A 14,758-nucleotide genomic window follows, 5' to 3' on the forward strand; every position below is an offset into this window, starting at 1 on the left:
CTGGCCATGTAAATGAATGTTTTGTTCATGTGGTTGGAGCCGTGCTCGAGGTCATGCACCTGCACCCACACAGGCTGGGGGTGGGGGGTTAAACGGTGGCCCTGTCAAATAGGCTGTATGGGTCCCCAATGATTTTTAACAGCAGCCCTAGGCAGATCACTAATTATTACTTATAGTGCATACCATAGAATGGCAAGAAATACATTGTGGTCTCCCTTTAATGGAGTCGGTGTGCACACAAGCAAACTACAGCAGATCTGGTTCTGTGAAAGCCAAGAGCCATCAGTGGGAACTTTTTTAAAATCTGTAGACTACAGACAACTAGGACAACATTTTAGTAGGTTTCCTTTGAAAGGAAACAGAGGCTGTCATTGCTAATCCCTTTTTTCGAAAACTCTTGTTGCATGGCAATGATGCGGATTTCATGGCTTCAGTGCTTTATGAGTCACTGACTAAGTAATCAAATTTTTTCCAAGTCAGTAGCTTAGAGGGTGGCAAAGTTACAAGATCCGCATGACAACCAGGCAACTAGCATGGTCAAAAATGGCAGCCTTCCTTTTTCTTTAAAGTCTAGACATCAGGGCTATCCTACCAAGGCAGGTTTAGATAGAAGTCATATTTATCATATAGGCATAGGCCTACGGCAGCATTCTCCAAGGAGCAGCAAACTTGCAATATCCCTTTACATTTGTTCTCAGTGGATAACATTGATAACAGGATAGCAGGGAGTACTATGTCCATGCAGCTACTGGGACACTGATTGCTATGGGTCCTTGGCCAATTTACCCTCATGCCTGCCAGTGCAGTCCTGTGGGTTCCTCAGTCACATGATGTAGGACAGTTTGTTTAGATAGCGTAGCCCAGCGTTTCGCTATGTTTTATTCTTCGGCTTTATGCTGTTGCGACTTTTGCGGGAGGTGGTTGGGATTGGCTGGGCTTTTTCCTTGGTGGGAGCTGTTTTTTTTTGTTTCGGGTTAACGGGCCTCAGGGGCTTCAGGCTGAGGATTTCACAATACTTGTTACACTGGTGCAAGGCCTTGAACTGATCGATGAAGGAGACAGAGCAGTTTCCTTTAAATCCCTTGTAACTGAAAGAGAATGGAGAGTGTAAAGAGGTTACAAAAAAACAATCCACAACCACATATTAATTCCTGATAAACTCAAATATCCGATAGCACCTCTACCATGATAAGGGTATTGCTTTAAAACCTTACAGAGCAATCTTTATGTACGTTCAAGTGGCTAGAGCAGTTTGGCGCAGATTCTACTTTCAATTGCAAATCAAAATGATGATGTCACTCTCCCACAATGTAAAGGAGACCTGTAGTGAGCTTAAAAGAGATGTATGTATGTTTTTTAGGAATCATACTTACCTAGGTGGATGCAGCATCGGTCTGATCCTGCATCTGTTCCCCGCCAGCTCTATCACTGAGAACCGAGCGATCAAACACCACCAATTGCTCAGTTCTCATTGCTCCCTGAGCAGACAGCCGGTGACTGTCAGTCACCGGCTCTCTGCTTTGCCCCCCTCCTCACTCACTGGAGTGTTGGGCTGTGGAGGGGGCGGGAGTGGCCGGCTCAGGCTCTCAGCGACTTGCTGAGAGGTTGACCTGGGTGCCAGTTTAGGCATGGGGGCAGATACAGACCATATGGTCGCGATCTTTCCCGAGCCTGGACCCGCTCTGTGACATCAGCAGACAGCTGGCTTCACCCCGCTGTCTGCTGAAAACCGGTAACAGGAATGCAGAACGAACTTCACTCCTGTGATCCACAAAAGAAGTAAAGCCAAACAAGCTTTGGTTGTACTTCTCCTTTAAAGAAGAATTGCAGATATGGATATTTTTACAGAATTACATTGATCCAGCTTGGTCTGATGTAACAATGTATACGTAATCCGTTTTTCACTTTACAGAAAAAAATATACAGAATATGGATAAAAACAATACCATTTATTGTGCATTGTTAAAACACTTTATTGCGTTTCACATTAGGCTCATGGTCTACTAAATGGAAAATTTACCATAAAAATACCCTGTTCATAGCTCTCACCACTCAACTCCTACATAATACTTAAAGTGGTTCTAAAGGCAGAACTTTTTTTTACCTTAATGCATTCTATGGATTAAAGCGGAGTTCCGGGCACAAAAACATTTTTTCAATAAACATACCCCCGGGACAGTCAGGGTTAGTACATTCCACAATGGCTAGCCTCTGATCTGTCCCGGTTCGCACTTACCTGCAAGAAGAAATACTCACTTATAAAATTTCTTCTACAGCGTTGCCATCTCTGTTGTGGGCAGCTGAAGCCGGCGCGGCCCTCTTCGGCGTCTTCTTCCGTGTCTTCTTCTCCCAGAATGCGCCTGCACCGGCCCCTCTCGTCACTTCCGGTGCGTCGCCGCATTCCTCCACAGCTTCTGGGCATGCCCAGAAGTTGGTTAGCAGGGAATGCGGCGTCTCCCCGGAAGTGACGAGCGGGGCCGGTGCCGTCGCATTGATTCCTGGGAGCGATGACGTTCAGCTCCCAGGAATCATCGCAAGGCAGGAAGTGACGGCGGAGCCGCGGCAAAGAGGGAGGAAGTGTAGAATAGGTGAGTATTTTCTATCTACAATAACAAGGTGAGTAAAAAAAAAAAATATACCTAACTATCCAATTCCTTTTCAGGTGAAGAAGAGCCAGTGGATGGGCACAAAAAAAAAGGTTGATTTTGTGCCCGGAACTCCGCTTTAAAGTGATAAGGTTTTTTTTTTAAAAAAAATAACAAACATGGTATACTTATCTTCTCTGTGTAATGGTTTTGCACAGAGCAGCCCCGATTCTCCTCTTCTCGGGTCCCCCGCCAACGCTCTTGGCCCCTCCCTTCTGCCAAGTGCCCCCAGAGCAAGCAGCTTGCAATGGAGATACCCAAGCAGGCTTATTCAGGCTTATTCAGGAGCCATGGCTCTGTGTGTCCATACACAGACAGAGCCCCAGCTCCACCCCGCCCCCTCTCTCTCCTCATTGGCTGTGATTGACAGCTGTCTCAGCCAATGAGGAGGGAGAGTTCCCAGAGAGCTGAGGCTGTCATGCAAATTGCTAGGGGAAGATCGGGCTCAGGCAAGTATTAGGGGGATGCTGCACGAAGGAGGTTTTAAAAAAAAAAAAAAACCTTGAGCCTTTAGAACCACTTTAAGGCAAAAAGTCTTTTGCATGCAGCCCCCTCCCCCAAATACATACCTGAGCCTGATCTGAATCCAGCAATATGCAAAGGAGCAGCAGCTCTCTCGGGTTTCTCCCTTCTCATTGGACAGGAAGGCACCAGTGGGAGCCATTGGCTCCTGCTGCTTTAAATCACAGCCAGTGAGGAGAGGAGGGTGTTTATGGACATACAGAGCCGGGTCTGGAGCAAACACGTACAAGTGCCCCCATAGCAAGCAGCTTGCTTTGAAGGCACTCAGCATGGGGGAGGAGCCAGGAGTGCCAGCAGGGTATCCGTGAAGAGGAAGATAGGGGCTGCTCTGTGCAAAACCACTGCACAGAGCCGGTAAGTATAACATGTTTGTTTAAAAAAAAAAAAAAAAATTGTGCCTTTAGAATCACTTTAAAGCGGTTGTAAACTTCTACACTATTAAAAAAAACTTTCCCCTGTAAGACAATTGCATAATATGTTAGTATGCATCACATACCACCACATTATGAAATACTCACCTTAAAAACGAAGCCCTCCAGCGGCGCATAGTTACCGCTGAGAGGGCTTCCATCTTCCCCCATCTTCCTTTCGGATTTGCAGACTCCGGCTGTGTGATTGGCCGGGGCCGCGATGACGTCACTCTCACATATCTGCATGGGAGCCTTCATTTCTGGCATGGTGCTCTGAAGGTCCAGCACAGTAAGCCAGTTTTTTAGAGCGCATGCAACAGTGACGTCATTGGCTGCTGCATCCAAGGTGAATATTTCCTAAACAGTGCCCATTTAGGAGATATTAATTTTACCTACAGGTAAGCCTTTTTATAGACTTACCTGTAGGTAAAAATCACAAAGCGGACTTTACTACTGCTTTAATGTTACAAATGGGTCAGCATATCATAGATGAACATATACCATGCAAAAAAAATGTAGTTTCAGAATTCAGATGAATTGCTATGATGGAGTAAACGAAGGGTTAGAGGCACATGCTGACGCGTTTCACAGGCGGTCAGGGTACTGGTAACAAACGAGCACCCAAAACCAATGAAAGAAACCCCTCTGGGTCCTGCACTGCACAATGCCAATCCACTTTTGGCTACATATAGTGTTATGCACTTGTTTCTGTGAGTATTATGTAATTATGGTGTTTTTCGGTTTTGGGAACCCAGAAAAAAATAAAACGGACATGGGTTGTAACCCTTCCCTACTCTGGATTTAGATACAAACTAACACTCCAGCAGCAGTCTGAATATTTGCACCAGTTGTGCGAATAATAGAATCTGGGGATTAAGGGAATGGGTTCTTGCTATTTGTTCACCTCTATTAATGGGGCTTATTTATTTATCTCAGATGAGCTGTTCCACAGCAAACAGCCTGGTTTTCCTTTTCTTTCTTTCTCTTTTCTTTTTCAGGGTAGATCTGACTCTAATTGGTTGCATTGGGACAGCGCAGTTTTTATTTCAGACATTTATGATGTCCATAGTTTGAACAAAAACTTAATGATCAAAAATAAAAAAGAAACGGCTATACTCTCCGTAATGTTTCCATTTCAAATGTATTGGAGATATACACTGTAAATGTTTAATTTCACATATTTTATAGAAAACTTTGTAATACTGAAACTTGGAAATTCTAAATTTAATCTAATTTTATTATATGTATATGAAAAATTGACAAGACCTTCATTAATATTATTTGAATACTATATTAACTTTTATATACAAATCTTTTGCTATGAGTACATATGAATTATGCAAAAATAGAAATTGTGTGGAGACATTCCCTTTCTTCTGCTTTTGTACCTGTTGTGCATATCATAATCCTTAAAGGCCAATAACCCTCTCCTTTTCTATTTTAAAATGGTTCAACCAGTATTTAAAATAAAGAAGCCTTTTTTTTTTTTTTCTTTTTCTCTTCCTTTTCCTCTGGTAGTATAATGTTATAACTGACAAATTTACTGCAACAATGTTGTTCTTGTTTTTGCTACTGGATTTTGTACTATTTTTTTTGTGGTTTGTATATTATTTTGCTATGTGAAAAATTAAAATAAAGAGATATTGAAATTGAAAAATAAAGAAGCAGCTCTAGCTGCAATGCCCACCTCCTTTCTGGTGCTGCCCCCCAAAGTGATTACTTTCTTCCACTAGATGCCCTCAGTCTTCCTGGTTACATTTTTCCATTGTAAGGATGGGGATGGACATCGGAAAAGAGTGTTTGTATTTTTTAAAAGGCAGGATTCAAGGCGATGGTCATCAGCAGCTGGTGCTTTAAAAGTAAAATTCAAGTCTAAGGAAACTTAGCTACTTTTATAAATGTTCCCTCCCCCTATTTTATAAATGTTCCCTCCCCCCTATTTTATAAATGTTCCCTCCCCCTCTTTTATAAATGTTCACTCCCCCCTATTTTATAAATGTTCCCTCCCCCCTCTTCACACCTATGCTGACTAACCAGTGTAAAAAACCTGATGCATTTACTTACCTATTTTCAAGTTGCCCTGGTCTGGTCACGTGATCCCCTGTGTCAACCAGACAGAGGAGAAGAGAGAGAGCTCTCCGACAACAGCCTGGAAATCCAGGAGAGGTGACATCACCCCTAGGCTTGCATGTCCCATACGGTGTCGGCGCCCCCCCCCTCTCCCCTGCAGCCACTGCTGGATGGTACAGGGGAGTCAGATCACATGACAGGACCAGAGGAGGCTGAAAATAGGTAAATATTCACTTTATTACCAAAAGTATTGGGACACATATGAACTTTAATGGCATCCGCTTCTTAGTCCGTAGGGTTCAATATTGAGTTGGCCCACCCTTTGCAGCTATAACAGCTTCAACTCTTCTGGGAAGGCTGTCCACAAGGTTTAGGAGTGTGTCTATGGGAATGTTTGACCATTCTACCAGAAGCGCATTTGTGAGGTCAGGCACTAATGTGTTCGAGAAGGCCTGCCTTGAAGTCTCCGTTTCAACCCATCCCAAAGGTGTTCTATCGGGTTGAGGTCAGGACTCTGTACAGGCCAGTCAAGTTCCTCTACCCCAAACTTGCTCATCCATGTCTTTATGGACCTTGCTTTGTGAAGGAAGAGTGGAGAGGCACAAAATCCAAGTTGCATTCTTCCTCCATTCAACAGTCCTTGCTGATTTTGGGAGCCATGTCAACTGCTGGTGTTTGCCCATTGTGTTATATCAAGTCCAAAGTCAGCGCAGCCCTCTAACAGGAAATTCTAGAGCACTTCATACTTCCCTCTGCTGACCAGCTTTATGGAGATGATGATTTCATTTTCCAGCAGGACTTGGCACCTGCCCACACTGCCAAAAGTACCAATACCTGATTTAATGATCATCGTATCACTGTGCTTGATTGGCCAGCAAACTCGCCTGACCTAAACCCCATAGAGAATCTGTGGGGTATTGTCAAGAGGAAGATGAGAGACACCAGACCCAGCAAAGCAGACGAGCTGAAGGCCTCTATCAAAGCAAACTGGGTTTCAATAACACCTCAGCAGTGCCACAGGCTGATAGCCTCCATGCCACGCCGCATTGATGCAGTAATTCATGGAAAAGGAGCCCCGACCGTTTTAAGTACATACTATACTGTACATGGACATACTTTTCAGTAAGCCAACATTTCTGTATTAAAAGTCTTTTTTTTGGTCTTATGTGATATTCTAATTTTCTGAGATACTGAGTTTTGGGTTTTCACTAGCTGTAAGCCATAATCATCAAAATTAAAAGAGAGAAGTGCTTGAAATATATCACTCTGTATGTAATGCAGCTATATAAAATATAGGAGTTTCACTTTTTGAATTGAATTACTGAAATAAATTAACTTTTTGGTGTTATTCTAATTTTGTGAGATGCAGCTGTGTGTGTGTATATATATATATATATATATATATATATATATATATATATATATATATTTTTTTTTTTTTTTCTGCACAGTTTAGTCAGCATAAGTGTTAGGAGGGGGAGGTGTAATTTTTAGGACTATTAGGTTTAGGCTGGAATTCTATTTTAAAGAGTGACTCCACTTGTGTTAAGAAATAAAAAAACATTCCCATCTGGGCGATCTATGTACATTGCAAGGATTTATATAATTATCAATCAGCTGCTACACTTGCAGGGCTCTAATGAGGAAAGCTGCAGGGTTTGCATCCCTTTAAATGTGGTTTCCATTTGGGAGTATCAACAAAAATTACATTTTTGTTGCAGGGGATGCTCAAAATCTGACTTGTATCTTGGTGCAGACTTCTGGGAAATCAGTATGCCAATCACACATGCAGGAAATCTGTGTATAGAAAGCCTCCAGGCTGCCATATTGCAATGCATTTTACAGAAAATTACAGTGCTGTAGATTTAAAAGGAAAGGTCATTTTAATAACATTTAATTACAATGTGACTTGAGTCGCAATTGTATACACTATATTATTTTTTTGTTATTTGCTATTTTTTCCCACAAAAGTTGAGTTACCCTTTAAAGCTGAACTTTGGCCACAATTACTTTCATTTAAATATATCCTTCTGTAGCCACAAAGGATATAAATTAACTTTGTGTGCACCACACTCCTTTACAAACCCAGATGGTAACTTGTTAAAATAGCAGTGACAATATCACTGTGCTGTACATTGCCTGTACAGAGAGCAGAGCTGTGGGAGGGACCCAACAGGCTCCACCCACTACAGGCTGCCTGAAGAAATCTGCAGGAGGGGGCAGAGAAAAGACCAGTCACCCTGCACAAGGAGAGAGAGCAGCAGGGAGCGGTCTTTATTACAGGAAGCTCCTACACAGACGGAAATTCTCACACTGGATTACTGCACAGATCTGGAAGAAATACACAAAGCCCACCAACATGTGACTCTTGTGTTTGGACAAAAACAGTTTATTCTTCAATGGCTGCCTCAAAAATATTAAGTATCTTTAAAGCTAAACTATGGGTAAATGAAAAACGACTCTTGCAGTGGGAAAACATAGGGAGACATTAAAAAATGTACGTTAGCAGTCCCTTTGAATCTGCTTCTCTCTGTCACTTGGGTGCACTCTAATGCCATCATGTACAATGCAGGACCATCAGTCCTGCATTCTTAGTGAGGATGCATCAAAAACCCACATTAAGAATGACATCCAGAATGCATTAATTGTTGTGTGAACCGGCCCTTAGAGATATTTATCTGCAATAGAGACATAAAAAAAAAACAGACAGCCCTTCCATGTTCTATACAATGTGGAGCTGGAATTCAAAGAAAATTTTTCAAAAAAAAAAATGAAAAAGGTAAACTAATGTAGCACAATCCTAGTTGCTAGGTGAGGTAAATGTAGTTACTCCTCTGTAGGCAGAGCAGAAGGGGTTGATTGTGCAGTGCTCCAAGGGCTATAATTCTGTTACCTCCCCCTGTTTTCTAGAACTCTGTGGAAAGTTCTAGAATCTAGTGGGTGGAGGAGGAGACACTGCAGCCTGAATATTCATGGAGTTTCAAATCCCTTGGGAGGCGAGGCCCAGTAGGTGCAGGAAAAACCCATATATATTCAGGAGCCTGGCAGTCAGGGAGCACAGTCCAGGGTCCAGTCATCTGGAGGGGACCCCTGTGCTGGGTGGGCTCTGACCCTGGGCAGAGGGAGAGAGTGAGAGAGAGAGGAAGAGAGAACGAGCAGCTGGAAGCCTTACACCCTTTATCAGCTTCAGCTAGGCTTAGCTGTAGACCCCCAGAAATCCATTCCAGGCCTCTACAGCAGCCTCTTGGATTCCAGGATTCAAGACTTTCACTTCTACCCACCCCAAGCCTTTATAGAGAAGACAATAGGGCAGCAATACTTTATGTGTCCAGGTCCTGAGGACAGCTTAGTGCCAGCGCAAAGCAGCCAGAAGAAACCTAATTTCTCTAGCTTGGGACAGCAGTAGCCAGGTGCTTTGGCATGCCTCAATCTTCAGTTTTGGAACTTTTGCTTGACACTGGTTTGCTGCACTATCACTCCCTCGGATGGACAGCACCTTTGCAGTCAATTTGCAGTAGCCAGATGCATTAGCCAGTCCTCAAGAGTTTATCCCTTTCTTCAATTCTGGGCATCCTATGCATCCCTCAACCCTATCCAACGTATCCCCTAAATAAGGAGTCTCCCAACTTTCTAAACAAAGGGCCAGTGTATTGTCCTTCAGACATTAGAGGAGCCGGATTGTGGTCCCACAGGGGTAGAAAATGCCCCAGCACCAGTAGGAGTAAACAATGCCTCTGACCAATGCACCTTTGGTCATTAGGAGTGGGACTATTGCCCTGTCATTGCTATTGGAGGAATGGTGACCCATCGTTGGTATCATTGGGAGGGATAGTGTCCCATCATTGGTATCATTGGGAGGAATAGTGCCCCGAGCGAGGGCTAGATAAAGGCATGCAAAGGGCTGCAGTTTGGAGACCACTGCCCTAAATAAACAGAAACAAAACAAAACCCCTCCGACTGTTTATTGAGCCTGTGAAGAAAATGTGGAAAATTCCTGTTACCTAGCTGTGTGTGGGAAAGACCCAAAAATCCAGCGGCTCCTACAGGACTGTGCGCTACAGTAAAATCCAACATACTCCCCCTCCTCGTTCTCTACTGCACTTTCCTCTCTTGGTGATTAGTTGTTGCTGCCCATGCAGCCATTGCAGCAGTCTGGGAATATAAAAGCCCTGCTCTTCTTCTCTTAGGGCTTTCGGGACTGATCTGGACATTTCAGATTAGTCAGAGGTCACATGTCAGCACGTGACCAATCAGAGTCATTCTGATCCATCCGGGAAGTCCGAAGGAAAGCAGACTGGGGCTTTCAAATTCCTGAACTGTTGCATTGGCTGCATGGGCAGCGACAGCTAATCACCCACCCACAGAGGTATGTGCAGCGGGGACTGGGGCGGTGGGGAGGGAAAAACGGGGTGAGTTTACCCTTACATTTTTTGTCAAACTTAAACTTGAAGCAGTATTATTGGAATCTACAGAAGCCTAGATGAACAGAAGTGGAACAAAGGGACCTTCTTCACCCTGAACAACCCCTACCTCAATCAGATACCTGATATAAGAAAACCGATAAAAAAAAAAAAAGAAAAACAACGTACTTTAGAATTGCAGAAAACTCGGATCAACCATTGTAAATAAAGCAGGCTATCTGTGCCTGGAAATATCAAATGCATATTTTTATAGCATCTTGCTGCTTCTATGAGTCACATCGCAGCTTGTGGTCAAATAATATCAATAAATGAGTGGGAACATTTTTGTTCAATAAGATGAGCGATCCAACACACCGCGGGCATTCAAAGGGAAAATACAGAGGATATCAATAATGTAGCCATTCTAAGCACAAATATAGGCATGGACTCGGAAGCCTGAAAGTTTTCATGTTTTCAGTTTACAGATCTTTTTGAAGACCGTTTGAAGTCTCACATCTTTTTATCTCATCATAGCAGCCTTTCTAAACGTTTAGGCCTCATGCACACTGGATGATTTTAACGCTGCTCCTAGGGGCACCTGTCTGTCTATTGGAGTCTAAATGCCCCTCCATGTTAGCCTATGTGTCCATGCACACATAGGCTTTTAGAAGAGTTTAAAGGCAGAAAAAAACATCCACTACCAGCGCATTCAGGAGCAGTGGCGTTTTGGCAGAAAAAAAAAAAACGCTTGACATATGTAAATGCATGGAATAAGCGTTAATTAATTTCAATGACCAGAATAAATTATAATTTCAGACCAATAAAATTAATTAACACCCAAGCGCTTGATACTCCTAAATGCGCCTAAATGTATAACATGCATTTACAAGTAGTGATGGACGAACATCGGACGGGGCGGTTCGCGTATGCAACCCGCAAACTTTCTCAAATGTTCGCAAACCGCAAGTTCGTGGCAGGCCCCATTCACTTCAATGGCGGCGAACATTAAAAACCTCCAGGTCATATTTGCAGCCACAAAATACTTACTAGCTGTGCACACATAGTCCCACAACTTGGACACTGACATACCAGAAGTATTGCTATTGGAAATGTTGCCAAAACATTTTTTTTCTAAATCAGCCAGAACTGACAGCAGCCAGTAAATACATGTCAAATACATATAGGGTCCATTCACACATCTGTAAAATGGGTCCGCATCCATTCCACAATTTAGCGGAATGTTTACAGACCCATTGATTTTCAATGTCAGTCTGAAAAATTAGGCATTCACAGGATACAGAAGTAAGTGATGGCCAGTACAGGCCCCAAAAATTAGCCAACAGGCGTTCACCTGACAGCAAACAACTTTGTATTCTGTGGCTGGAGGTGCAGAACAGGAAGGCTGAGTGAGCGACTCAACCAAGTTTGGTGCGTCCTTTGACGTAATCGAACGCATCTTCTGCAACTTCCCACTTTAGCTCCAGCCTGGTGCTCCTGCCCTACCCCTACCACCCCTGCGGAAGGGCCTGCCTCTTCCTCTGCCTGTAATTTTTTAAATGACCCTGTGACAAAAGTCTCTTGAGAAGCGCAGTATATGTGGAAGAAGGTATATAACACCCCACTTCAATCTGTCGTTTTGGGGGCCACTGGTCTATCACACCAGTTCTACAACCAATTTCACCAGTAACTTTTGTCACTGTGTGTAGCAGAGTTAACGCAGCGAAAGAGGCAAAATTTCTGCAGTACCCAAATACACTATAATATGCTTTCTATATTAGAAAGTATATTATAAGTGTATTACACCCCTATATACTGCACACCAAACAATAGTACACCTATACCAAATACCAGTCCTTTAAAGGACTTTTGTGGACCTATTACCGAGCGATCTGTGTCACTGACAATCTGTCCCTGCTCCACACAGCAAACCTCTCCCTACACTGACAAAAGACAGAATATAGACAATTAGACAGTACACCTAATACCAGTCCTTAAAAGGACTTTTGTGGACCTATTACCAAGCAATTTGTGTCACTGACAATCTGTCCCTGTTTCACACAGCAAACCTCTCCCTACACTGACAAAAAGCAGAATGTAAAATGGCAGCCAGATCAGGTCTATTTATAAGGTAGGGGGTATGTCCATGTGCCGAAATGTCTCAATTGGCTGTCCTGTACCACCTGATGGATGTGTCAAGGGTCAAAGTTCTACACAATGTAAAAGAATATGGCGGCCGCGAACATCGCCATATGTTTGTATGATCGGCGCACAGCGAACGAGCAAAGTTCGCAGCGAACTGCAAGGTCATCTCTATTTACAAGCATGAAGCTTATTTCTGCCAAAACACCTCTGCCAGGAGCAAGGGCATCTAGGAGAGCTGATCCAGTGTGCATGAGGCCTTATACCATGGAGAATAACTTGAAATAACTTTCAGGTCTCAAGGAATCCCTGTTAAGAAATAATATACTGTATATCTAAAGAGTACATAGTTTGAGCAGTAAGTTGATATACTGTATAATACATCAAATAAAAGAATAAGGAATGCAAAATTGTTAGCATACATGAAACTCGGGGCTTCTTTGTTAAAGTTATTTGCAGCAACAATTAATAAATGAAACAATTATTAATAATGGCCATGAAAAAAAAGTGCAGACAGAGTGCCATTGGTGGTCAATATAGAGCCCACTTACACTGGTGGTAATGTAGTGCCCCCTTACATTAGTGGTCAGTGTGGAGCTCCCTTACATTGGTAGTATTGTAATGCCCGCTTATTTTATTGGTCAATGCAGAGCCCCCTTACATTGGTGGTATTGTAGTACCCCCTTACATTGGTAGTAATGTTGTGCCCCCTTACATTGGAGGTCAGTGTAGAGCCCTCTTACACTGAGGGTTATTGTAGTGCCCCCTTACGCTAGTGGTAAAGTAGTGCCCCTTTACATTAGTGGTCAATGTAGCCCCCTTACAGTGATGATTAATGTAGTGCACCATTACATTGCTGCTCAGTGGAGTGCCCCCTGGGTGGGCAGGAGGGGAGGATGTTATAGGATGGTAAATGGGGGGGAGGGGGGTCGGTGTGCTAGGAAAGGTGATTTGGTGGGATTTGTGTTGGGAGAGGGGATAGGGAACAGGATTTGTGCCAGGAAGGGGGATTTGGGGTGTTTGTGCTAGAAGAGGTGATATAGTAGAGGTTTCAAGTACCCTGTTAACATGGGCCAACTAGGGGAAGATTTATGTCCTTTTTATTTATTTTTTTCACTAGTAATGGCGGCGATCTGCAAATTTTAGCTGGACTGCGACATTGCGACGGACAGACTGGACCCCTAACTGACATTTTTGACACTTTTGGGGGGGACCAGTGACATTACTACAGTGATCAGTGCTAAAAATATGCACTGTTACTATAATAATGATACTGACAGGGAAGGGGTTAACCTAGGGGTGATCAAAGGGTTGTGTGAGCCTAGGGGAGTGTTTTCTAACTGTATGGGAGTATATAGAAGGATCACAGGAGCTCTGTGATCATTTCAGAGAGAAGAACGGTCAGCTGTGTTTACAATAGCTGACCGTCCTTCTCTCTCAGTCGGGAGTGATCGCGGGTGCCCGGCGGCAATCGTGGCCGCTAGCCCCATGGATCGGCATCCCCGCTGCCTAGTGGGGGTGGGAGCGTGCGCTCGTCCCCCAGCACCCTGCACGCGACCGACATAGAGCTACGTCGGTTTGCGCAGGAGAGCCAGCCTGCCGCAGTAAAACTGCGGCGGGGGTTGGGAATTGGTTAACCACTTGCCGACCGCCGCACGACTATATACTGCGGCGGTCAGCCCCTCCTGGGCAAAGTGACGTACAGGTACGCCACTCACCCACGAGCCTCTAGGGGGCGAGCATGCACCGCCGGAGGCGCGCTCCTGCCCCCGCTCGTTCCCTGACATCCCCGCGCGAGTGACCAGCGGGTCCGATGTCCGCTGGAGAGGGAGAAAGGCAGGCGGCTGATGTAAACAAAGCCGCCTGTCATTCTCCCTGATGTAACTGCAGAGACTATACGATCCTGCTATGTAGGATTGTATGTCTCTGTGGTTACATCACAAGCCACGCCCCCCTCACAGTTAGAATCACGCCCCTAGGGATACATTTAACCCACTGATCACCAATAAAGTTAACCCCTTCCCTGCCAATGTCATTTTTACAGTAAAAGTGCATATGTATAGCACTGATTACTGGTAGCCCCAAAAGTGTCCAAAATGTCAGTCAGGGGTCTGATCTGTCCGCCGCAATGTCGCAGTCCTGCAAAAAAAAAAAAAAAAAAATCGCAGATCGCCGCCATTACTAGTTAAAAAAAAAAAACAATAAAAATGACATAAATCTTTCCCGTAGTTAGTAAACGCAATAACTTTTGCGCAAACCAATCAAAATACGCTTATTGCGATTTTTTTTAACAAAAATATGTAGCAGAAAACAAATTGGCCTAAAATGTTAAAAAATTTTGATTTTTACATTTTTTTGGGGGGGAATTTCATATAAAAAAATGTGAAAAATATTGTTATTTTTTTAAAATGATCGCTCTTTTTTTGTTTATAGCGCAAAAAGTAAAAATCACACAGGTGATCAAATACCACCAAAAGACAGCTCTGTTTTTGGGGGAAAAAAATTAATTTGGGTACAGTGTCGCACGACCGCGCAATTGTCTGTTAAAGTCACGCAGTGCCAAATCACAAAA

General features: G+C 43.6%; 1 protein-coding gene across 1 annotated transcript in view; it reads right to left on the minus strand.

Moving 5' to 3' along the window:
• Nucleotides 1-467: 467 nt before the first annotated feature.
• ALPK2 (alpha kinase 2) overlaps nucleotides 468-14,758 on the minus strand; it is a 182,336-nt gene continuing 168,045 nt past the window's right edge. The window contains exon 11 of the mRNA XM_082242560.1: nucleotides 468-1,088. Coding sequence (XP_082098686.1) covers nucleotides 872-1,088 — 217 coding nt within the window. The 3' untranslated portion in view covers nucleotides 468-871. The remainder of the gene's footprint in view (nucleotides 1,089-14,758) is intronic.

The sequence above is a fragment of the Pelophylax lessonae genome (assembly GCF_965119305.1).
Source record: "Pelophylax lessonae genome assembly, chromosome: 1".
In the NCBI taxonomy this organism is placed as follows: domain Eukaryota; kingdom Metazoa; phylum Chordata; class Amphibia; order Anura; family Ranidae; genus Pelophylax; species Pelophylax lessonae.